Source organism: Salmo salar, chromosome 16 (genome assembly GCF_965601325.2).
Source record: "Salmo salar chromosome 16, fSalSal1, whole genome shotgun sequence".
NCBI classification, from domain to species: domain Eukaryota; kingdom Metazoa; phylum Chordata; class Actinopteri; order Salmoniformes; family Salmonidae; genus Salmo; species Salmo salar.
In genome coordinates this window covers 60,134,307-60,160,000 of record NC_138306.1, presented here as the reverse complement: position 1 = coordinate 60,160,000, position 25,694 = coordinate 60,134,307, and the positions used below count along the sequence as shown (strand labels likewise).

Genomic DNA, 25,694 nt, shown 5'->3' with positions numbered 1-25,694 from the left:
TTCCAGAACGATCCCCTTATCTCTACTGGGAAGAGCTAATATCTATTCCAGAACGATCCCCTTATCCCTACTGGGAAGAGCTAATATCTATTCCAGAACGATCCCCTTATCCCTACTGGGAAGAGCTAATATCTATTCCAGAACGATCCCCTTATCTCTACTGGGAAGAGCTAATATCTATTCCAGAACGATCCCCTTATCCCTACTGGGAAGAGCTAATATCTATTCCAGAACGATCCCCTTATCCCTACTGGGAAGAGCTAATATCTATTCCAGAACGATCCCCTTATCTCTACTGGGAAGAGCTAATATCTATTCCAGAACGATCCCCTTATCTCTACTGGGAAGAGCTAATATCTATTCCAGAACGATCCCCTTATCCCTACTGGGAAGAGCTAATATCTATTCCAGAACGATCCCCTTATCTCTACTGGGAAGAGCTAAAGCCATCAAGAAGGTTTTCCTCGTCCAACACGCATCTATTCCAGAATGTTCCTATATCAACAAATCCATTTAAAAGCAACTGGACTCTATTAGAAAACAGTTAATTTGGACTAAAAATCACATGCTAAAAATCAGTATGCGAATTGGTGTGGATCCAAGATTTCTGGGATGGTGGTGTTGATGTGAACCATGACCAGCCTTTCAAAGCACTTCATGGATACAGATGTTAGAGCTACGGTGCGATGGTCATTTAGACAGGTTACCTTAGTGTTCTTTGGGCACAGGGACTATGGTGGTCTGCCTGAAACATGTAGGTATTACAGACTCGGACAGGGAGAGGTTGAAAATGTCAGTGAAGAGACTTGGCAGCTTGTCAGCGCATGCTCACAGTACACATCCTGGTAATCCGTCTGCTTCACAATGAAATACATTTCAAAATATACTGCTCAAAAAAATAAAGGGAACACTAAAACAACACATCCTAGATCTGAATGAAAGAAATAATCTCATTAAATACTTTTTTCTTTACATAGTTGAATGTGCTGACAACAAAATCACACAAAAATAATCAATGGAAATCCAATTTATCAACCCATGGAGGTCTGGATTTGGAGTCGCACTCAAAATTAAAGTGGAAAACCACACTACAGGCTGATCCAACTTTGATGTAATGTTCTTAAAACAAGTCAAAATGAGGCTCAGTAGTGTGTGTGGCCTCCACGTGCCTGTATGACCTCCCTACAACGCCTGGGCATGCTCCTGATGAGGTGGCGGATGGTCTCCTGAGGGATCTCCTCCCAGACCTGGACTAAAGCATCCGCCAACTCCTGGACAGTCTGTGGTGCAACGTGGCGTTGGTGGATGGAGCGAGACATGATGTCCCAGATGTGTTCAATTGGATTCAGGTCTGGGGAACAGACGGGCCAGTCCATAGCATCAATGCCTTCCTCTTGCAGGAACTGCTGACACACTCCAGCCACATGAGGTCTAGCATTGTCTTGCATTAGGAGGAACCCAGGGCCAACCGCACCAGCATATGGTCTCACAAGGGGTCTGAGGATCTCATCTCGGTACCTAATGGCAGTCAGGCTACCTCTGGCGAGCACGTGGAGGGCTGTGCGGCCCCCACAAAGAAATGCCACCCCACACCATGACTGACCCACCGCCAAACCGGTCATGCTGGAGGATGTTGCAGGCAGCAGAACGTTCTCCACGGCGTCTCCAGACTGTCACGTCTGTCACGTGCTCAGTGTGAACCTGCTTTCATCTGTGAAGAGCACAGGGCGCCAGTGGCGAATTTGACAATCTTGGTGTTCTCTGGCAAATGCCAAACGTCCTGCACGGTGTTGGGCTGTAAGCACAACCCCCACCTGTGGACGTCGGGCCCTCATACCACCCTCATGGAGTCTGTTTCTGACCGTTTGAGCAGACACATGCACATTTGTGGCCTGCTGGAGGTCATTTTGCAGGGCTCTGGCAGTGCTTCTCCTGCTCCTCCTTGCACAAAGGCGGAGGTAGCGGTCCTGCTGCTGGGTTGTTGCCCTCCTACGGCCTCCTCCACGTCTTCTGATGTACTGGCCTGTCTCCTGGTAGCGCCTCCATGCTCTGGACACTACGCTGACAGTCACAGCAAACCTTCTTGCCACAGCTCGCATTGATGTGCCATCCTGGATGAGCTGCACTACCTGAGCCACTTGTGTGGGTTGTAGACTCCGTCTCATGCTACCACTAGAGTGAAAGCACCGCCAGCATTCAAAAGTGACCAAAACATCAGCCAGGAAGCATAGGAACTGAGAAGTGGTCTGTGGTCCCCACCTGCAGAACCACTCCTTTATTGGGGGTGTCTTGCTAATTGCCTATAATTTCCACCTGTTGTCTATTCCATTTGCACAACAGCATGTTACATTTATTGTCAATCAGTGTTGCTTCCTAAGTGGACAGTTTGATTTCACAGAAGTGTGATTGACTTGGAGTTACATTGTGTTGTTTAAGTGTTCCCTTTATTTTTTTTGAGCAGTGTATATCAATCAACAAAGGTCAAATAAGATTTTCTCTCTCAAAACATGAGGGATTTCTGAATGTCATGACCACAACACGTGTTAATGCTGGATTGTTTCCACAACACATGTGTTAATGCTGGATTGTTTCCTCCTATAGATTTGACATTAGCAGCTAAGCGGTGGGAAGGGACACCAGAGGAGGTGAAGGCTAAGCGGTGGGAAGGGACACCAGAAGAGGTGAAGGCTAAGCGGTGGGAAGGGACACCAGAAGAGGTGAAGGCTAAGCGGTGGGAAGGGACACCAGAGGAGGTGAAGGCTAAGCGGTGGGAAGGGACACCAGAGGAGGTGAAGGCTAAGCGGTGGGAAGGGACACCAGAAGAGGTGAAGGCTAAAGAGCCAATCAACCAGCAGATCCACAGGATGTTTCTGCTGAGGGTCAAACTGATGCACTTCGTCAACAGCCTTCACAACTACATTGTGACGAGGGTAAGAGGTTGTCTGATACATAGCGAACATGACGAGGGTAAGAGGTTGTCTGAGACAGTGAACATGACGAGGGTAAGAGGTTGTCTGAGACAGTGAACATGACGAGGGTAAGAGGTTCTCTGAGACATAGTGAACATGACGATGGTAAGAGGTTGTCTGAGACAGTGAACATGACGAGGGTAAGAGATTGTCTGAGACATAGTGAACATGACGAGGGTAAGAGGTCTGAGACATAGTGAACATGACGAGGGTAAGAGGTTGTCTGAGGCATAGTGAACATGTATTACTTCTAGTCAAGTTCAAAGGTCATCATTGGAAGAGATAGAAGTAGCCAGTTCTAGTGTAGTTGTAGTTCTAGGTCTGGTTGTAGTTCTAGGTCTGGTTGTAGTGCTAGTCTAGTTGTAGTGCTAGTCTAGTTGTAGTGCTAGTCTAGTTGTAGTGTAGTGCTAGTCTAGTTGTAGTGCTAGTCTAGTTGTAGTGCTAGTTGTAGTGCTAGTCTAGTTGTAGTGTAGTTGTAGTGCTAGTCTAGTTGTAGTCTAGTTGTAGTGCTAGTCTAGTTGTAGTGCTAGTCTAGTTGTAGTGCTAGTTGTAGTTGTAGTTGTAGTGCTAGTCTAGTTGTAGTGGTTAGTTGTAGTGCTAGTCTAGTTGTAGTGCTAGTCTAGTTGTAGTGTAGTTCTAGTTGTAGTCTAGTTGTAGTGTAGTGCTAGTTGTAGTGGTAGTTGTAGTGCTAGTCTAGTTGTAGTGGTTAGTTGTAGTGCTAGTCTAGTTGTAGTGTAGTTCTAGTTGTAGTGTAGTTCTAGTTGTAGTCTAGTTGTAGTGTAGTGCTAGTCTAGTTGTAGTGCTAGTCTAGTTGTAGTGCTAGTCTAGTTGTAGTGCTAGTCTAGTTGTAGTGTAGTGCTAGTCTAGTTGTAGTGTAGTGCTAGTCTAGTTGTAGAGCTAGTCTCGGTGTGGTGCTAGTCTCGGTGTGGTGCTAGTCTCGGTGTGGTGCTAGTTGTAGGTGTGGTGCTAGTTGTAGGTGTGGTGCTAGTTGTAGGTGTAGTGCTAGTTGTAGGTGTAGTGCTAGTTGTAGGTGTAGTGCTAGTTGTAGTTGTAGTTGTAGTGCTAGTCTAGTTGTAGTGCTAGTTGTAGTTGTAGTGCTAGTTGTAGTTGTAGTGTAGTGCTAGTCTAGTTGTAGTGTAGTTGTAGTGCTAGTTTAGTTGTAGTGCTAGTCTAGTTGTAGTGCTAGTCTAGTTGTAGTGCTAGTCTAGTTGTAGTGCTAGTCTAGTTGTAGTGCTAGTCTAATTGTAGTGCTAGTTGTAGTGCTAGTCTAGTTGTAGTGCTAGTCTAGTTGTAGTGCTAGTCTAGTTGTAGTGCTAGTTGTAGTGCTAGTTGTAGTGCTAGTTGTAGTGCTAGTCTAGTTGTAGTGCTAGTTGTAGTTGTAGTGCTAGTTGTAGTTGTAGTGCTAGTCTAGTTGTAGTGCTAGTCTAATTGTAGTGCTAGTCTAATTGTAGTGCTAGTTGTAGTGCTAGTCTAGTTGTAGTGCTAGTCTAGTTGTAGTGCTAGTTGTAGTGCTAGTTGTAGTGCTAGTCTAGTTGTAGTGCTAGTTGTAGTGCTAGTTGTAGTGCTAGTCTAGTTGTAGTGCTAGTTGTAGTTGTAGTGCTAGTCTAGTTGTAGTGCTAGTTGTAGTTGTAGTGCTAGTTGTAGTTGTAGTGCTTGTCTAGTTGTAGTGCTAGTCTAGTTGTAGTGCTAGTCTAGTTGTAGTGTAGTGTAGTGCTAGTCTTGGTGTAGAGCTAGTCTCGGTGTGGTGCTAGTCTAGTTGTAGTGCTAGTTGTAGTGCTAGTCTAGTTGTAGTGCTAGTCTAGTTGTAGTGCTAGTCTAGTTGTAGTGTAGTGCTAGTCTAGTTGTAGTGCTAGTCTAGTTGTAGTGTGGTGCTAGTCTAGTTGTAGTGTGGTGCTAGTCTAGTTGTAGTGTGGTGCTAGTCTAGTTGTAGTGTGGTGCTAGTCTAGTTGTAGTGCTAGTTGTAGTGCTAGTTGTAGTGCTAGTTGTAGTGCTAGTCTAGTTGTAGTGTAGTGCTAGTCTAGTTGTAGTGTAGTGCTAGTCTAGTTGTAGTGCTAGTCTAGTTGTAGTGCTAGTCTAGTTGAAGTGCTAGTCTAGTTGTAGTTGTAGTGCTAGTCTAGTTGTAGTGTAGTTGTAGTGCTAGTCTAGTTGTGGTGTAGAGCTAGTCTCGGTGTAGAGCTAGGCTCGGTGTAGAGCTAGGCTCGGTGTAGAGCTAGGCGTAGTGCTAGGCTAGGTGTAGTGCTAGGCTAGGTGTAGTGCTAGGCTAGGTGTAGTGCTGTTGTAGCGCTAGTTGTAGTTCAGAAGTTTCCCATCAGGCATCTGTATGGACCTCTAGTCATAATACATGCCAATATAGATTTTTGGTCAATATCTAAACGTTCCATATCGTACTTGGCGATATCCCTGTCTTGTTAGATTCTTCACAGCACTGGTCTGGAGTTCCAGCACCAGGTCCAGGAGGCTAAAGACCTGGACCAGCTGATTAAGATCCACTACAGATACCTGTCCACTATCCACGACCGCTGTCTGTTGCGAGAGAAGGTAAGATGGATACCTGTCTTATAGATACTGATACACTATATTACCCAAACGTATGTGGACACCTGCTCGTCCAACATCTCATTCCAAAGTCATGGGCAATAATATGGATTGGTCTCCCCCTTTTGCTGCTATAACAGCCTCCACTCTTCTGGGAAGGCTTTCCACTAGATGTTAGAATATTGCTGTGGGGGACTTGCTTCCATTCAGCCACGAGCGTTAGTGAGGTCGGGCACTGATGTTGGACGATTAGGCCTGGCTCGCAGTCGGCGTTCCAATTCATCCCAAAGGTGTTTGATGGGGTTGAAGTCAGGGCTCTGTGCAGGCCAGTCAAGTTCTTCCACACTGATCTCGACAAACCGTTTCTGTACGGACCTGGCTTTGTGCACGGGGGCATTGTCATGCTGAAACAGGAAAGGGCCTTCCCCAAACTGTTGCCACAAAGTTGGAAGCACAGAATCGTCTAGAATGTCATTGTATGCTGTAGCGTTAAGATTTCCCTTCACTGGAACTAAGGGGCCTAGCCCGAACCATGAAAAACAGCCCCAGACCATTATTCATCCTCCACCAAACTTTACATTTGACATTATGCATTGTGGGAGGTAGCGTTCTCCTGGCTTCCGCCAAACCCAGATTCGTCCAATGGTGAAGCGTGATTCATCACTCCAGAGAACGTGTTTCCACTGCTCCAGAGTCCAATGGCGGTGAGCTTTACACCACCCCAGCCGACGCTTGGCATTGCGCATGGTGATCTTAGGCTTGTGTGCGGCTGCTCAGCCATGGAATCCCATTTCATGAAGCTCCCGACTAACTGTTCTTGTGCTGGCGTTGCTTCCAGAGGCAGTTTGGAACTCGGTAGTGAGTGTTGCAACCGAGGACAGACTGTTTTTAAGTGCTACAGCATTCGGCGGTCCCTTTCTGTGAGCTTGTGTGGCCTACCACTTTGCAGCTTAGCCGTTGATGCTCCTTGACGTTTCCATTTCACAATAACTGCACTTATGGTTGACCTGGGCAGTTCTAGCAGGGCAGAAATGTAATCGAACTGACTTGTTGGAAAGGTAGCATCCTATGACGGTGCTTCCCATCTTGAAGGTCACTGAGCTCTTATAAGTGTACATGTCCAACATTTAGTGGAAAGCCTTCCCAGATGAGTGGAGACTGTTATAGCAGCAAAGGGGGGACCAACTCCATATTAATCCCCATAATATTGGAATGAGATGTTTGACAATACCTGTCCACTCGATAGCTGTACTACTAGATACCTTTCCTACAAATACCTGTCCACCTAGATATGTATACCTGTCCACCTAGAGATGTATACCTGTCCACCTAGAGATGTATACCTGTCCACCTAGAGATGTATACCTGTCCACCTAGAGGTGTATACCTGTCCACCTAGAGGTGTATACCTGTCCACCTAGAGGTGTATACCTGTCCACCTAGAGATGTATACCTGTCTGTCCACCTAGAGATGTATACCTGTCTGTCCACCTAGAGATGTATACCTGTCTGTCCACCTAGAGATGTATACCTGTCTGTCCACCTAGAGATGTATACCTGTCTGTCCACCTAGAGGTGTATACCTGTCTGTCCACCTAGAGGTGTATACCTGTCTGTCCACCTAGAGGTGTATACCTGTCTGTCCACCTAGAGATGTATACCTGTCTGTCCACCTAGAGATGTATACCTGTCTGTCCACCTAGAGATGTATACCTGTCTGTCCACCTAGAGATGTATACCGGTCTGTCCACCTAGAGGTGTATACCTGTCTGTCCACCTAGAGGTGTATACCTGTCTGTCCACCTAGAGGTGTATACCTGTCTGTCCACCTAGAGGTGTATACCTGTCTGTCCACCTAGAGGTGTATACCTGTCTGTCCACCTAGAGGTGTATACCTGTCTGTCCACCTAGAGGTGTATACCTGTCTGTCCACCTAGAGGTGTATACCTGTCTGTCCACCTAGAGGTGTATACCTGTCTGTCCACCTAGAGGTGTATACCTGTCTGTCCACCTAGAGGTGTATACCTGTCTGTCCACCTAGAGGTGTATACCTGTCTGTCCACCTAGAGGTGTATACCTGTCTGTCCACCTAGAGGTGTATACCTGTCTGTCCACCTAGAGGTGTATACCTGTCTGTCCACCTAGAGGTGTATACCTGTCTGTCCACCTAGAGGTGTATACCTGTCCGTCCACCTAGAGGTGTATACCTGTCCGTCCACCTAGAGGTGTATACCTGTCCGTCCACCTAGAGGTGTATACCTGTCCGTCCACCTAGAGGTGTATACCTGTCCGTCCACCTAGAGGTGTATACCTGTCCGTCCACCTAGAGGTGTATACCTGTCCGTCCACCTAGAGGTGTATACCTGTCCGTCCACCTAGAGGTGTATACCTGTCCGTCCACCTAGAGGTGTATACCTGTCCGTCCACCTAGAGGTGTATACCTGTCCGTCCACCTAGAGGTGTATACCTGTCCGTCCACCTAGAGGTGTATACCTGTCCGTCCACCTAGAGGTGTATACCTGTCCGTCCACCTAGAGGTGTATACCTGTCCGTCCACCTAGAGGTGTATACCTGTCCGTCCACCTAGAGGTGTATACCTGTCCGTCCACCTAGAGGTGTATACCTGTCCGTCCACCTAGAGGTGTATACCTGTCCGTCCACCTAGAGGTGTATACCTGTCCGTCCACCTAGAGGTGTATACCTGTCCGTCCACCTAGAGGTGTATACCTGTCCGTCCACCTAGAGGTGTATACCTGTCCGTCCACCTAGAGGTGTATACCTGTCCGTCCACCTAGAGGTGTATACCTGTCCGTCCACCTAGAGGTGTATACCTGTCCGTCCACCTAGAGGTGTATACCTGTCCGTCCACCTAGAGGTGTATACCTGTCCGTCCACCTAGAGGTGTATACCTGTCCGTCCACCTAGAGGTGTATACCTGTCCGTCCACCTAGAGGTGTATACCTGTCCGTCCACCTAGAGGTGTATACCTGTCCGTCCACCTAGAGGTGTATACCTGTCCGTCCACCTAGAGGTGTATACCTGTCCGTCCACCTAGAGGTGTATACCTGTCCGTCCACCTAGAGGTGTATACCTGTCCGTCCACCTAGAGGTGTATACCTGTCCGTCCACCTAGAGGTGTATACCTGTCCGTCCACCTAGAGGTGTATACCTGTCCGTCCACCTAGAGGTGTATACCTGTCCGTCCACCTAGAGGTGTATACCTGTCCGTCCACCTAGAGGTGTATACCTGTCCGTCCACCTAGAGGTGTATACCTGTCCGTCCACCTAGAGGTGTATACCTGTCCACCTAGAGGTGTATACCTGTCCACCTAGAGGTGTATACCTGTCTGTCCACCTAGAGGTGTATACCTGTCTGTCCACCTAGAGGTGTATACCTGTCCACCTAGAGGTGTATACCTGTCCACCTAGAGATGTATACCTGTCCACCTAGAGGTGTATACCTGTCTGTCCACCTAGAGGTGTATACCTGTCTGTCCACCTAGAGGTGTATACCTGTCTGTCCACCTAGAGATGTATACCTGTCTGTCCACCTAGAGATGTATACCTGTCTGTCCACCTAGAGGTGTATACCTGTCTGTCCACCTAGAGGTGTATACCTGTCTGTCCACCTAGAGATGTATACCTGTCCACCTAGAGGTGTATACCTGTCCACCTAGAGATGTATACCTGTCCACCTAGAGATGTATACCTGTCCACCTAGAGGTGTATACCTGTCCACCTAGAGGTGTATACCTGTCTGTATAAAACACAGAAACCCCCAGCAGAGATCAACACTGGAACGCAACAAAAATATTGAATGTTAGTTTTCATGATGTAACTGTTGATGTTTCGTCTCCAGGTGAGCTTCGTGAAGGAGGCGATCATGAAAGTTCTCAATCTGGTCCTCATCTTCTCAGACCGCTGGCAGGTTGGCTTTGGAGCGTGGAAGTGAGTGGTGTCATTTATTACAGAAATCCTCACTTATGATTACGATCAATCTCATGTGTTTCTGTTAAGTCGAGAGCATATCTGCTAATTAGTGTAAGAATCGTCCTTGTATTCACCTTATGATGCCTGGAAACAACGGCGAGTCCAATTTGTTGCGATTTGTTTTCCTCCTTCCGGCGATTGATGCTGTTAAATTAAAAACTAAATATGAAACTATTAAATAACCTAAACAGAATTTAAGATATGGTCAGGAACTTTTTTTTCGTCAAATTTAAATTACATTTGTAAAAACGATTTAAATAACCCTCACAGAATTTCAAATATAGAAATCCTCTCGTGAGGAAAATTTCTAATAAAAAATGTAAATGTTTGTATTCACGTAGTATACTCACTTGGTTGGCATATTACACTGAACAAAACTGTAAAAGAAACATGCAAAAATGTCTAGGATTTTACTGAGTTACAGTTCATATAAGGAAATATATTCATTAGGCCCTAATCTATGGATTTCACATGACTGGGCATACAGATATGCATCTGTTACTCACAGATAAAAATGTTTTTTAAAAGGTAGGGGTGTGGATCAGAGAACCAGTCAGTGTCTGGTGTGACCACCATTTGCCTCATGCAGCGATCAGGTTGTGGAATGTTGTCCCACTCAATGGCTGTGCGATCAAATCAAATTATATTTGTCACATGCGCCGACTACAACAGGTGTAGACCTCACAGTGAAATGCTGAATACAACAGGTGTAGTAGACCTCACAGTGAAATGCTGAATACAACAGGTGTAGTAGACCTCACAGTGAAATGCTGAATACAACAGGTGTAGTAGACCTCACAGTGAAATGCTGAATACAACAGGTGTAGTAGACCTCACAGTGAAATGCTGAATACAACAGGTGTAGTAGACCTCACAGTGAAATGCTGAATACAACAGGTGTAGTAGACCTCACAGTGAAATGCTGAATACAACAGGTGTAGTAGACCTCACAGTGAAATGCTGAATACAACAGGTGTAGTAGACCTCACAGTGAAATGCTGAATACAACAGGTGTAGTAGACCTCACAGTGAAATGCTGAATACAACAGGTGTAGTAGACCTCACAGTGAAATGCTGAATACAACAGGTGTAGTAGACCTCACAGTGAAATGCTGAATACAACAGGTGTAGTAGACCTCACAGTGAAATGCTGAATACAACAGGTGTAGTAGACCTCACAGTGAAATGCTGAATACAACAGGTGTAGTAGACCTCACAGTGAAATGCTGAATACAACAGGTGTAGTAGACCTCACAGTGAAATGCTGAATACAACAGGTGTAGTAGACCTCACAGTGAAATGCTGAATACAACAGGTGTAGTAGACCTCACAGTGAAATGCTGAATACAACAGGTGTAGTAGACCTCACAGTGAAATGCTGAATACAACAGGTGTAGTAGACCTCACAGTGAAATGCTGAATACAACAGGTGTAGTAGACCTCACAGTGAAATGCTGAATACAACAGGTGTAGTAGACCTCACAGTGAAATGCTGAATACAACAGGTGTAGTAGACCTCACAGTGAAATGCTGAATACAACAGGTGTAGTAGACCTCACAGTGAAATGCTGAATACAACAGGTGTAGTAGACCTCACAGTGAAATGTTGAATACAACAGGTGTAGTAGACCTCACAGTGAAATGCTGAATACAACAGGTGTAGTAGACCTCACAGTGAAACGCTGAATACAACAGGTGTAGTAGACCTCACAGTGAAATGCTGAATACAACAGGTGTAGTAGACCTCACAGTGAAACACTTACTGACAAGCCCTTAACCAACAATGCAGTTTTAAGAAAATACCCCCCCCCCCCAAAAAAAAAAGTGTGAGATGATAAGAATAACAAATAATTAAAGAGCAGCAGTAAATAACAATGTGGAGGCTATATACAGGGGGTACCGGTACAGAGTCAATGTGGAGGCTATATACAGGGTGTTACGGTACAGAGTCAATGTGGAGGCTATATACAGGGGGTACCGGTACAGAGTCAATGTGGAGGCTATATACAGGGTGTTACGGTACAGAGTCAATGTGGAGGCTATATACAGGGGGTACCGGTACAGAGTCAATGTGGAGGCTATATACAGGGTGTTACGGTACAGAGTCAATGTGGAGGCTATATACAGGGTGTTACGGTACAGAGTCAATGTGGAGGCTATATACAGGGTGTTACGGTACAGAGTCAATGTGGAGGCTATATACAGGGTGTTACGGTACAGAGTCAATGTGGAGGCTATATACAGGGGGTACCGGTACAGAGTCAATGTGGAGGCTATATACAGGGGGTACCGGTACAGAGTCAATGTGGAGGCTATATACAGGGTGTTACCGGTACAGAGTCAATGTGGAGGCTATATACAGGGTGTTACGGTACAGAGTCAATGTGGAGGCTATATACAGGGGGTACCGGTACAGAGTCAATGTGGAGGCTATATACAAGGGGTACCGGTACAGAGTCGTGGAGGCTATATACAGGGGGTACCGGTACAGAGTCAATGTGGAGGCTATATACAGGGGGTGCCGGTACAGCGTCAATGTGGAGGCTATATACAGGGGGTACCAGTACAGAGTCAATGTGCGGGGGCACCGGTGTCGAGGTAATATGTACATGTAGGTAGAGTTAGTGATTATGCATAGATAATAACAAGAGTATCAGCAGCAGCAAGCTTCCTCTGACACCGCCTGGTATAGAGGTCCTGGATGGCAGGAAGCTTGGCCCCGGTGATGTACTTTGCCGTACGCACTACCCTCTGTAGCGCCTTGCTGTCAGAGGCCAAGCAGTTGCCATAACCAGGCAGTGATGCAACCCGTCAGGATGCTCTCGATGGTGCAGCTGTAAAACCTTTTGAGGATCTGAGGACCCATGGCAAATCTTTTCTCCAGATATGGGTGACATGTCTGCTGAGTATGCAGGCCAAGGAAGAATTGGGAAATGTTCAGCTTCCAGGAATTGTGTACAGATCCTTGCGACATGGGGCTGTGCATTATCACGCTGAAACATGAGGTGATGAATGGTACGACACTAGGCCTCAGGATTACATCACGGAATCCTACTACACTGGCTCTGACACTCGTCGGATGTGGCAGGGCTTGAAAAATATTATGGTCTACAAAGTGAAACCCAGCCGCTAACTTTCCAGTGACGCGAGCCTACCAGACGAACTGAATGTCTTTTATGCTCGCTTTGAGGCAAGCAACACTGAAGCATGCATGAGAGCACCAGCTGTTCCCGGATGACTGTGTGATCACGCTCTCCATAGCCGTTGTGAGCAAGACCTTTAAACAGGTCAACATTCACAAGGCCGTAGGGCCGGACGGATTACCAGGACGTGTACTCATGCGCGGACCAACTGTCAAGTGTCTAAACTGACATTTTCAACCTCTCCCTGACCCAGTCTGTAATACCTACATGTTTCAAGCAGACCACCATAGTCCCTGTGCCCAAGAACACCAAGGTAACCTGCCTAAATGACTACAGACCCGTAGCACTCACGTCAGTAGCCATGAAATGCTTAGAAAGGCTGGTCATGGCTCACATCAACACCATCATGCCGGAAACCCTAGACCCACTCCAACTCGTATACTTCCCCAACAGATCCACAGATGACGCAATCTCTATTGCACTCCACACTGCCCTTTCTCACCTGGACAAAAGGAACACCTATGTGAGAGTACTGTTCATTGACTAAAGCTCATCGTTCAACACCATAGTGCCCACAAAGCTCATCACTAAGCTAAGGACCCTGGGACTAAACACCTCCCTCTGCAACTGGATCCTGGACTTCCTGACGGGCCGCCTCCAGGTGGTGAGGGTAGGTAACAACACATGTGCCACGCTGACTCTCAACACAGGGGCCCCTCAGGGGTGCGTGCTCAGTCCCCTCCTGTACTCCCTGTTCACTCATGACTGCATGGCCAGGCACGACTCCAACATCATTAGGTTTGCTGACGACACAACAGTGGTAGACCTGATCACAGACAACAATGAGACAGCCTATAGGGAGGAGGTCAGAGACCTGGCAGTGTGGTGCGACGACAACAACCTCTCCCTCAACGTGAGCAAGACAAAGGAGCTGATCGTGGACTACAGGAAAAGGAGGACCGAACAGTCCCCCATGTAACATCGACAGGGCTGAAGTGGAGCAGGTTGAGAGTTTCAAGTTCCTTGGTGTCCACATCACCAACGAAGTATCATGGTCCAAACATACCAAGACAGTCGTGAAGAGGGCACGACAACACCTTTCCCCCCTCAGGAGACTGAAAAGATTTGGCATAGGTCCCCAGATACTCAGTTGTACAGCTGCACCATCGAGAGCATCCTGACCGGTTGCAGCACCGCCTGGTATGGTAACTGCCCGGCATCTGACCGTAAGGCGCTACAGAGGGTAGTGTGTACGGCCCAGTACATCCCTGGGGCCAAGCTTCCTGCCATCCAGGACCTCTACACCAGGCAGTGTCAGAGGAAAGCCCAAAAGATTGTCAGAGACTCCAGTCACCCAAGTCATAGACTGTTATCTCTGCTACCGCACGGCAAGCGGTACCGGAGCGCCAAGTCTTGGACCAAAAGGCTCCTTTAACAGCTTCTACCTCCAAGCCATAAGACTGCTGAACTATTCATCAAATGGCCACTGGAACAACTTACCTTAACAAACCTGTACCCCCACCCCATTGACTGTCTTATTTTTGCTTTAGTAAATATTTTCTTAACTCTATTTCTTGAACTGCATTGTTGGTGAAGGGCTTGTAAGTAAGCATTTCACGTTAAGGTGAAATGAGCGAATTGCAAAAATGAGTCTCCAGCTTCAGTGATATTTCCCTCACTAACTTTAAGCATCAGCTGTCAGAACAGCTTACCGATCACTGCACCTGTACAAAGCCCATCTGTAAATAGCCCACCCAACTACCTCATCCCCATATTGTTATTTATTTTTGTTCTTTTGCACCCCAGTATTTCTACTTGCACATCATCATCTGCACATCTATCACTTAAGTGTTAATGCTAAATTAATTATTTCGCCACGATAGCCTATGTATTGCCTTACCTCCCTTATCTCACCTCATTTGCACACACTGTATATACACTTTTTCTATTGTATTATTGACTGTACGTTTGTTTATGTGTAACTGTTTTGTTTGTGTCGAACTGCTTTGCTTTATCTTGGCCAGGTCGCAGTTGTAAATGAGAACTTGTTCTCAACTGGCCTACCTGGTTAAATAAAGGGTTAGGGTTATATATATAATATGTAAATACCTGGTTAAATAAAGGGTCAGGGTTATATATATATAATATATAAATACCTGGTTAAATAAAGGGTTATATATATAATATGTAAATACCTGGTTAAATAAAGGGTTATATATATATAATATGTAAATACCTGGTTAAATAAAGGGTTATATATATAATATATAAATACCTGGTTAAATAAAGGGTTATATATAATATATAAATACCTGGTTAAATAAAGGGTTATATATATAATATATAAATACCTGGTTAAATAAAGGGTTATATATATATAAATACCTGGTTAAATAAAGGGTTATATATATAATATATAAATACCTGGTTAAATAAAGGGTTATATATATAATATATAAATACCTGGTTAAATAAAGGGTTATATATATAATATATAAATACCTGGTTAAATAAAGGGTTATATATATAATATATAAATACCTGGTTAAATAAAGGGTTATATATATAATATATATAAATACCTGGTTAAATAAAGGGTTATATATATATAATATATATAAATACCTGGTTAAATAAAGGGTTATATATATATATAATATATAAATACCTGGTTAAATAAAGGGTTATATATATATATAATATATAAATACCTGGTTAAATAAAGGGTTATATATATATATAATATATAAATACCTGGTTAAATAAAGGGTTATATATATAATATATAAATACCTGGTTAAATAAAGGGTTATATATAATATATAAATACCTGGTTAAATAAAGGGTTATATATAATATATAAATACCTGGTTAAATAAAGGGTTATATATATAAATACCTGGTTAAATAAAGGGTTATATATATAAATACCTGGTTAAATAAAGGGTTATATATATAAATACCTGGTTAAATAAAGGGTTATATATATAAATACCTGGTTAAATAAAGGGTTATATATATAAATACCTGGTTAAATAAAGGGTTATATATATAATATATAAATACCTGGTTAAATAAAGGGTTATATATATAATATATAAATACCTGGTTAAATAAAGGGTTATATATATAATATATAAATACCTGGTTAAATAAAGGGTTATATATATATATAATATATAAATACCTGGTTAAATAAAGGGTTATATATATATAATATATAAATACCTGGTTAAATAAAGGGTTATATATATAAATACCTGGTTAAATAAAGGGTTATATATATAAATACCTGGTTAAATAAGCCTTCCCTGTAGTTCAGTTGGTAGAGCATGGTGTTTGCAACGCCAGGGTTCTGGGTTCGATTCCCACGGGGGGCCAGTACAAAAAATAAAATAAAAAATTAAAATAAAAAAAGAAATGTATGAAATTGTATGAAATGTATGCATTCACTACTGTAAGTCGCTCTGGATAAGAGCGTCTGCTAAATGACTAAAATGTAAATGTAAATGTATAAATACCTGGTTAAATAAAGGGTTATATATATAAATACCTGGTTAAATAAAGGGTTATATATATAAATACCTGGTTAAATAAAGGGTTATATATATAATATATAAATACCTGGTTAAATAAAGGGTTATATATAATATATAAATACCTGGTTAAATAAAGGGTTATATATAATATATAAATACCTGGTTAAATAAAGGTGAAATAAATTAATTAAGGTCTACACCTGTTGTATTCGGCGCATGTGACAAATAAAATTGGATGTGATTTAACATTGATAACTGTGTTCCTCTGTCGTTTCCAGGATCGGATCCATTGATAAGATGGAATCTGATTTCAAGAACTGCCACATGTTTCTGGTGACCATACTAAACAAAGCTGTCTGCCGCGGGTCATTTCCACACTGTAAGTTACACGCTGATCTGTTCAATTAAGATCTGTGTGTGAGTGGTGTCTGCTGTGATGGGAGGGGTGTCTGCTGTGATGGGAAGGGTGTCTGCTGCGAGGGAGGGGTGTCTGCTGCGAGGGAGGGGTGTCTGCTGTGATGGGAGGGGTGTCTGCTGTGAGGGAGGGGTGTCTGCTGTGAGGGAGGGGTGTCTGCTGTGAGGGAGGGGTGTCCTGACGGTCTTTTCTCTGTTCTCTCTTATAGTGGAGTCCCTTGCCCTGTCTCTGATGGCTGGCTTTGAACAGTGTTGAGAGAAGAACATCTCTTTCTGCTCGCCCACGCGACCCCCAGACCCACGCGACCCCCAGACCCACCCGACCCCCGCGACCCACCCGACCCCCGCAACCCACCAGACCCACCCGACCCGCCAGACCCCCCGACCCACCAGACCCCCAGACCACCTAACCCCCTGACTTCATAGCACACAAGACTGGTGAATAATGATGTCACACTCTCTCCCAGCTGCTAGTGCTACTGGTGAAACATAGAGCCTTCACAAACGGTCTGACTTCGGGACTCCTGAATCATGGATGCTCCTCATCAACACAATACAGAGTCTCAGAAGTATTACAAATGTGTGACTGCTTGTAAATATTGTTGATTTTGAAGCTGTTTTATGGTGTTGTCATCCATGTGTAGTGCTTCCTGCACAATCTTGTGCTGCTGTTAGTGTTTCACAACTACGGATTTACATTTGTTTGGGTTTTTATTGGATTTTGATTTCTGGTGAGATTATTTAGGATTTTTTTTGCATTTCTACATTTGTTAATTGAACAACCGTCAATCCAGAATATGATTATAATGCGTGTTTAAATGTATAATATTTTAATCTCCCTGGTGTTAGTTTAGTTCATTGAAATGTACGGGTTAATAATAAACATAACTAAATATTCAATCAAACCTGGTCACATTATTATACATTATCATATTACAGTGGAAACTATTCAGAATTTACGTTACAGCCTTATTCTAAAATGGATTGCATAATTTGTTTTCCTCATCAATCTACCCACAATACCCCATAATGACATCACAATGACATCACAATACCCCATAATGACATCACAATACCCCATAATGACATCACAATGACATCACAATACCCCATAATGACATCACAATACCCCATAATGACAAAACAATAACAGGTCTAGAAATGTTAGCCAATTAAAAAAAATAAAATCAAAAACAGAAATACTTTTACATAAATATTCAGACCCTTTGCGATGAGACTCAGAATTTAGTCTCAGGTGCATCCTGTTTCCATTGATCATCCTTGAGATGTTTCTACAACTTGATTGGAAAAGGCACACACCTGTCTATATAAGGTTCCACAGTTGACAGTGCATGTCAGAGCAAAAACCAGGCTATGAGGTCGAAGGAATTGTCAGTAGAGCTCAGAGACAGGATTGGGTCGAGGCACAGATCTGGGGAAGGACACCAAAACATTTCTACAGCATTGAAGGTCCACAAGAACACAGTGGCCTCCATCATTCTGAAATGGAAGAAGTTTGGAACCACCAAGACTCTTCTTAGAGCTGGCCTCCCGGCCAAACTGAGCAATCGGGGGAGAAGGGCCTTGGTCAGGGAGGTGACCAAGAGCCTGATGGTCACTCTGACAGAGCTTCAGAGTTCATCTGTGTAGATGGGAGAACCTTCCAGAAGGACAACCAACTCTGCAGCACTTCACCAATAAGGCCTTTATGGTAGAGTGGCCAGGCGGAAGCCACTCCACAGTAAAAGGCACATGACAGCCAGCTTGGAGTTTGCCAAAAGGCACCTAAAGACTCTCTGACCATGAGAAACAAGATTCTCTGGTGTGATGAAACCAAGATTGAACTCTTTGACCTGAATGCCAAGTTTCATGTCTGGAGGAAACCAGGCACTGCTTATCACCTGGCCAATACCATCCCTGCGGTGAAGCATGGTGGTGGCAGCATCCTGTGGGGATATTTTTCAAATTCAGGGATTGGGAGACTAGTCAGGAACGAGGGAAAGATGAACGGAGCAAAGTAGAGAGATCCTTGATGAAAACCTGCTCCAGAGCCCTCAGGACCTCAGACTGGGGCGATGGTTCACCTTCCAACAGGACAACGACCCTAAGCACACAACCAAGACAACACAGGAGTGGCTTCGGGACAAGTCTCTGAATGTCCTTGAGTGGCCCAGCCAGAGCCCGGACTTGAACCCGATCAAACATCTCTGAAGAGACCTGAAAAAAAGCTGTGCAGCAACGCTCCCCATCCAACCTGACAGAGCTTGAGAGGATCTGCAGAGAAGAATGGGAGACACTCCCCAAATACAGGTGTGCCAAGCTTGTAGCGTCATACCCAAGAAGACTCGAGGTTGTAATCGCTGCCAAAGGTCCTTCAACAAAGTACTGAGTAAAGGGTCTGAATACTTATGTAAATGTGTTATTTAATTTAAATGTATATACATTTGCAAACATTTCTGAAAAACCTGTTTTTGCTTTGTCATTGGCTATTGTATGTAGATTGATGAGGGGAGAAAAAAACAATTTAATCACTTTTAGAATAAGGCTGAAACATATACTGATGTGTCATTCATTGAGGAGTGTGTTTACAGTCCTTCCCTGGTAAGTTGTTTCCTGCCATCCCTAGTGGCTGAAGTCAAAGATTGTCTGTTATATTAACAACATATTCAAGTGACCGCTCTTAACAATGAAAATTACATTTCCTCAAAGGTGGAAGGCAGAAAAGATCAGGTGGGACCATTCTAGCCAATGACAGGGCAGATACACATATGAAGAACAGGTATATGAGGCAATAGAGACCCAGAACTCATCTTGGTATGTGTGTCATTAAGAATGTGACAGCATGGGCAGCGCCATTGAGGGCATCTCCATTTTAAAGTAGTATAGTTTCTTCATTGGCAGATTGCTACCCAGCTCTTAAGAATCCCCACCCAGTTGACAACTTTAAAATGGTGCAAGCCCTCAGTTTTAGAACACCTAATCATTCCAGGGTTTTTCTTTATTTTTTACTATTTTCTACATTGTAGAATAATAGTGAAGACAACACTATGAAATAACACATATGGAATCATGTAGTAACCAAAAAAAATGTTAAACAAAACAAAATAGATTTTAGATTCTTCAAATAGTCACCCTTTGCCTTGATGACTGCTTTGCACACTCTTGGCATTCTCTCAACCAGCTTCAAATCAAATAAATCAAATCAGATGTTATTGGTACCATACACATTACATTTACATTTTAGTCATTTAGCAGACACTCTTATCCAGAGCGACTTACAGTAGTGAATGCTTACATTCCATACATTTTTTTCCCGTACTGGTCCCCCGTGGGAATCGAACCCACAACCCTGGCGTTGCAAACACCATGCTCTACCAACTGAGCCACACGGGATCTATGGTTAGCAGATGTTATTGGTCACATGGTTAGCAGATGTTATTGGTCCATACACATGTTTAGCAGATGTTATTGGTCCATACACATGGTTAGCAGATGTTATTGGTCCATACACATGGTTAGCAGATGTTATTGGTCCATACACATGGTTAGCAGATGTTATTGGTCACATGGTTAGCAGATGTTGTTATTGGTCACATGGTTAGCAGATGTTATTGGTCACATGGTTAGCAGATGTTATTGGTCCATACACATGGTTAGCAGATGTTATTGGTCACATGGTTAGCAGATGTTATTGGTCCATACACATGGTTAGCAGATGTTATTGGTCACATGGTTAGCAGATGTTATTGGTCCATACACATGGTTAAATCAAATCAAATTTATTTATATAGCCCTTCTTACATCAGCTGATATCTCAAAGTGCTGTACAGAAACCCAGCCTAAAACCCCAAACAGCAAGCAATGCAGGTGTAGAAGCACAGTGGCTAGGAAAAACTCCCTAGAAAGGCCACAACCTAGGAAGAAATTTAGAGAGGAACCAGGCTATGAGGGGTGGCCAGTCCTCTTCTGGCTGTGCCGGGTGGAGATTATAACAGCACATGGCCTAGATGTTCAAATGTTCATAAATGACCAGCATTGTCAAATAATAATAATCATAGTAGTTGTCGAGAGTGCAACAAGTCAGTAACACAAGAGTAAGTGTCAGTTGGCTTTTTCATAGCCGATCTTTGAGAGTATCTCTACCGCTCCTGCTGTCTCTAGAGAGTTGAAAACAGCAGGTCTGGGACAGGTAGCACGTCTGGTGAATAGGTCAGGGTTCCAGCAGGTCTGGGACAACAGGTCTGGGACAGGTAGCACGTCCGGTGAACAGGTCAGTGTTCCATAGCTGCAGGCAGAACAGTTGGAACTGGAGCAGCAGCACGGCCAGGTGAACTGGGGACAGCAAGGAGTCATCAAGCCAGGTAGACCTGAGGCATGGTCCTAGGGCTCAGGTCCTCCGAGAGAGAGAAAGAAAGAAAGAGAAAGAGAGAATTAGAGAGAGCATATTTAAATTCACACAGGACACCGGAAAAGACAAGAGAAATATTCCAGATGTGACAGACTGACCCTAGCCCCCCGACACATAAACTACTGCAGCATAAATACTGGAGGCTGAGACAGGAGGGATCAGAAGACACTGTGGCCCCATCCGATGATACCCCCGGACAGGGCCAAACAGGCAGGATATAACCCCACCCACTTTGCCAAAGCACAGCCCCCACACCACTAGAGGGATGTCTACAACCACCAACTTACCGTCCTAAGATAAGGCCGAGTATAGCCCACAAAGATCTCCGCCATGGCACAACCCAAGGGGGGGGCCGCCAACCCAGACAGGAAGACCACGTCAGTGACTCAACCCACTCAAGTGACGCACCCCTCCCATGGACGGCATGGAAGAACACCAGTAAGCCAGTGACTCAGCCCCTGTAATAGGGTTAGAGGCAGAGAATCCCAGTGGAGAGAGGGGAACCGGCAAGGCAGAGACAGCAAGGGCGGTTCGTTGCTCCAGCCTTTCCGTTCACCTTCACACTCCTGGGCCAGACTATACTTAATCATAGGACCTACTGAAGAGATAAGTCTTCAGTAAAGACTTAAAGGTTGAGACTGAGTCTGCGTCTCTCACATTGGTAGGCAGACCATTCCATAAAAATGGAGCTCTATAGGAGAAAGCCCTACCTCCAGCCGTTTGCTTAGAAATTCTAGGGACAATTAGGAGGCCTGCGTCTTGTGACCGTAGCGTACGTGTAGGTATGTACGGCAGGACCAAATCGGAAAGATAGGTAGGAGCAAGCCCATGTAATGCTTTGTAGATTAGCAGTAAAACCTTGAAATCAGCCCTTGCCTTAACAGGATTGGAGTGTTGGCCACTACAATACCTTAAATTTGTTGTCCTTAAGCCATTTTGCCACAACTTTGGAAGTATGCTTGGGGTCATTGTCCATTTGGAAGACCCATTTGCGACCAAGCTTTAACTTCCTGACTGATGTCTTGAGATGTTGCTTCAATATATCCACATAATTTTCTGTCCTCATGATGCCATCTATTTTGTGAAGTGCACCAGTCCCTCCTGCAGCAAAGCACCCCCACAACATGATGCTGCCACCCCCGTGCTTCACGGTTGGGATGGTGTTCTTCGGCTTGCAAGCCTCCCCCTTTTTCCTCCAAACATAACAATGGTCATTATGGCCAAAAAGTTATATTTTTGTTTCATCAGACCAGAGGATATTTCTCCAAAAAGTACGATCTTTGTCCCCATGTGCAGTTGCAAACCGTAGTCTGTCTTTTTTATGGCGATTTTGGAGCAGTGGCTTCTTCCTTGCTGAGTGACCTTTCAGATTATGTCGATATAGGACTCGTTTTACTGTGGATATAGATACTTTTGTACCTGTTTCCTCCAGCATCTTCACAAGGTCCTTTGCTGTTGTTCTGGGATTGATTTGCACTTTTCGCACCAAAGTACGTTCATCTCTAGGAGACATAACGCATCTCCTTCCTGAGCGGTATGACGGCTGCGTGGTCCCATGGTGTTTATACTTGCGTACTATTGTACAGATGAACGTGGTACCTTCCGGCGTTTGGAAATTGCTCCCGAGGATGAACCAGACTTGTGGAGGTCTACAATTTTTATTCTGAGGTCTTGGCTGATTTATTTTGATTTTCCCATGATGTCAAGCAAAGAGGCACTGAGTTTGAAGGTAGGCCTTGAAATACATCCACAGGTATACCTCCAATTGACTCAAATGATGTCAATTAGCCTATCAGAAGCTTCTAAAGCCATGACATCGTTTTCTGGGATTTTCCAATCTGTTTAGGCACAGTCAACTTAGTGAATGTAAACTTCTGACCCACTGGAAGTGTGATGAATTATAAGTGAAATAATGTAAACTTCCGACTTCAACTGGAGATGCTGTAGTAGTTAGTTTTATAGTTGATGTTATGTAACAGTGGTATATAGATGGTGGTGTGTAATAGTGGTATATAGATGTTAGATGGTGGTGTGTAATAGTGGTATATAGATGGTGGTGTGTAATAGTGGTATATAGATGGTGGTGTGTAACAGTGGTATATAGATGGTGGTGTGTAATAGTGGTATATAGATGTTAGATGGTGGTGTGTAATAGTGGTATATAGATGGTGGTGTGTAATAGTGGTATATAGATGGTGGTGGTGTGTAATAATGGTATATAGATGTTAGATGGTGGTGGTGTGTAATAGTGGTATATAGATGGTGGTGTGTAATAGTGGTATATAGATGGTGGTGTGTAATAGTGGTATATAGATGGTGGTGGTGTGTAATAGTGGTATATAGTTGGTGGTGGTGGTGTGTAATAGTGGTATATAGATGGTGGTGTGTAATAGTGGTATATAGATGGTGGTGTGTAATAGTGGTATATAGGTGGTGGTGTGTAATAGTGGTATATAGATGGTAGTTGGTGGTGTGTAATAGTGGTATATAGATGATAGATGGTGGTGTGTAATAGCGGTATATAGATGGTGGTGTGTAATAGTGGTATATAGATGGTGGTGTGTCATAGTGGTATATAGATGGTGGTGTGTAATAGTGGTATATAGTTGGTGGTATGTAATAGTGGTATATAGATGGTGGTATGTAATAGTGGTATATAGATGGTGGTGTGTAATAGTGGTATATAGATGGTGGTGTGTAATAGTGGTATATAGATGTTAGATGGTGGTGTGTAATAGTGGTATATAGATGGTGGTGTGTAATAGTGGTATATAGATGGTGGTGTGTAATAGTGGTATATAGATGGTGGTGTGTAATAGTGGTATATAGATGGTAGTTGGTGGTGTGTAATAGTGGTATATAGATGTTAGATGGTGGTGTGTAATAGTGGTATATAGATGGTGGTGTGTAATAGTGGTATATAGGTGGTGGTGTGTAATAGTGGTATATAGATGGTGGTGTGTAATAATGGTATATAGATGGTGGTGTGTAATAGAGGTATATAGTTGGTGGTGTGTAATAGTGGTATATAGATGGTGGTGTGTAATAGTGGTATATAGATGGTGGTATGTAATAGTGGTATATAGATGGTGGTGTGTAATAGTGGTATATAGATGGTGGTATGTAATAGTGGTATATAGATGGTGGTGTGTAATAGTGGTATATAGATGGTGGTGTGTAATAGTGGTATATAGATGGTGGTGTGTAATAGTGGTATATAGATGTTAGATGGTGGTATGTAATAGTGGTATATAGATGGTGGTGTGTAATAGTGGTATATAGATGGTGGTGTGTAATAGTGGTATATAGATGGTGGTGTGTAATAGTGGTATATAGTTGGTGGTGTGTAATAGTGGTATATAGATGGTGGTGTGTAATAGTGGTATATAGATGGTGGTATGTAATAGTGGTATATAGATGGTGGTGTGTAATAGTGGTATATAGATGGTGGTGGTGTGTAATAGTGGTATATAGATGGTGGTGTGTAATAGTGGTATATAGATGGTGGTGTGTAATAGTGGTATATAGATGTTAGATGGTGGTGTGTAATAGTGGTATATAGTTGGTGGTGTGTAATAGTGGTATATAGATGTTAGATGGTGGTGTGTAATAGTGGTGTATAGATGGTGGTATGTAATAGTGGTATATAGATGGTGGTGTGTAATAGTGGTATATAGATGGTGGTGTGTAATAGTGGTATATAGATGTTAGATGGTGGTGTGTAATAGTGGTATATAGGTGGTGGTGTGTAATAGTGGTATATAGATGGTGGTGTGTAATAGTGGTATATAGATGTTAGATGGTGGTGTGTAATAGTGGTATATAGATGGTGGTGTGTAATAGTGGTATATAGATGGTGGTGTGTAATAGTGGTATATAGATGGTGGTGTGTAATAGTGGTATATAGATGTTAGATGGTGGTATGTAATAGTGGTATATAGATGGTGGTATGTAATAGTGGTATATAGATGGTGGTGTGTAATAGTGGTATATAGATGTTAGATGGTGGTGTGTAATAGTGGTATATAGATGTTAGATGGTGGTGTGTAATAGTGGTATATAGATGTTAGATGGTGGTGTGTAATAGTGGTATATAGGTGGTGGTGTGTAATAGTGGTATATAGATGGTGGTGTGTAATAGTGGTATATAGATGTTAGATGGTGGTGTGTAATAGTGGTATATATATGGTGGTATGTAATAGTGGTATATAGATGGTGGTATGTAATAGTGGTATATAGATGGTGGTGTGTAATAGTGGTGTATAGATGTTAGATGGTGGTATGTAATAGTGGTATATAGATGGTGGTGTGTAATAGTGGTATATAGATGGTGGTATGTAATAGTGGTATATAGGTGGTGGTGTGTAATAGTGGTATATAGATGGTGGTGTGTAATAGTGGTATATAGGTGGTGGTGTGTAATAGTGGTATATAGATGTTAGATGGTGGTATGTAATAGTGGTATATAGATGGTGGTGTGTAATAGTGGTATATAGATGGTGGTGTGTAATAGTGGTATATAGATGGTGGTGTGTAATAGTGGTATATAGTTGGTGGTGTGTAATAGTGGTATATAGATGGTGGTGTGTAATAGTGGTATATAGATGGTGGTATGTAATAGTGGTATATAGATGGTGGTGTGTAATAGTGGTATATAGATGGTGGTGGTGTGTAATAGTGGTATATAGATGGTGGT

At 43.4% G+C, this 25,694-nt stretch overlaps 1 protein-coding gene across 1 annotated transcript in view; it reads left to right on the top strand.

Moving 5' to 3' along the window:
- The window catches only part of tubgcp5 (tubulin gamma complex component 5), a 61,420-nt gene extending 43,925 nt beyond the window's left edge, over positions 1–17,495 (top strand). The window contains exons 19-23 of the mRNA XM_045697507.2: positions 2,602–2,930; positions 5,382–5,507; positions 9,364–9,452; positions 16,455–16,555; positions 16,800–17,495. Of these exons, the coding sequence (XP_045553463.1) occupies positions 2,602–2,930; positions 5,382–5,507; positions 9,364–9,452; positions 16,455–16,555; positions 16,800–16,846 (692 nt within the window). The 3' untranslated portion in view covers positions 16,847–17,495. The remainder of the gene's footprint in view (positions 1–2,601; positions 2,931–5,381; positions 5,508–9,363; positions 9,453–16,454; positions 16,556–16,799) is intronic.
- Positions 17,496–25,694: the final 8,199 nt, after the last annotated feature.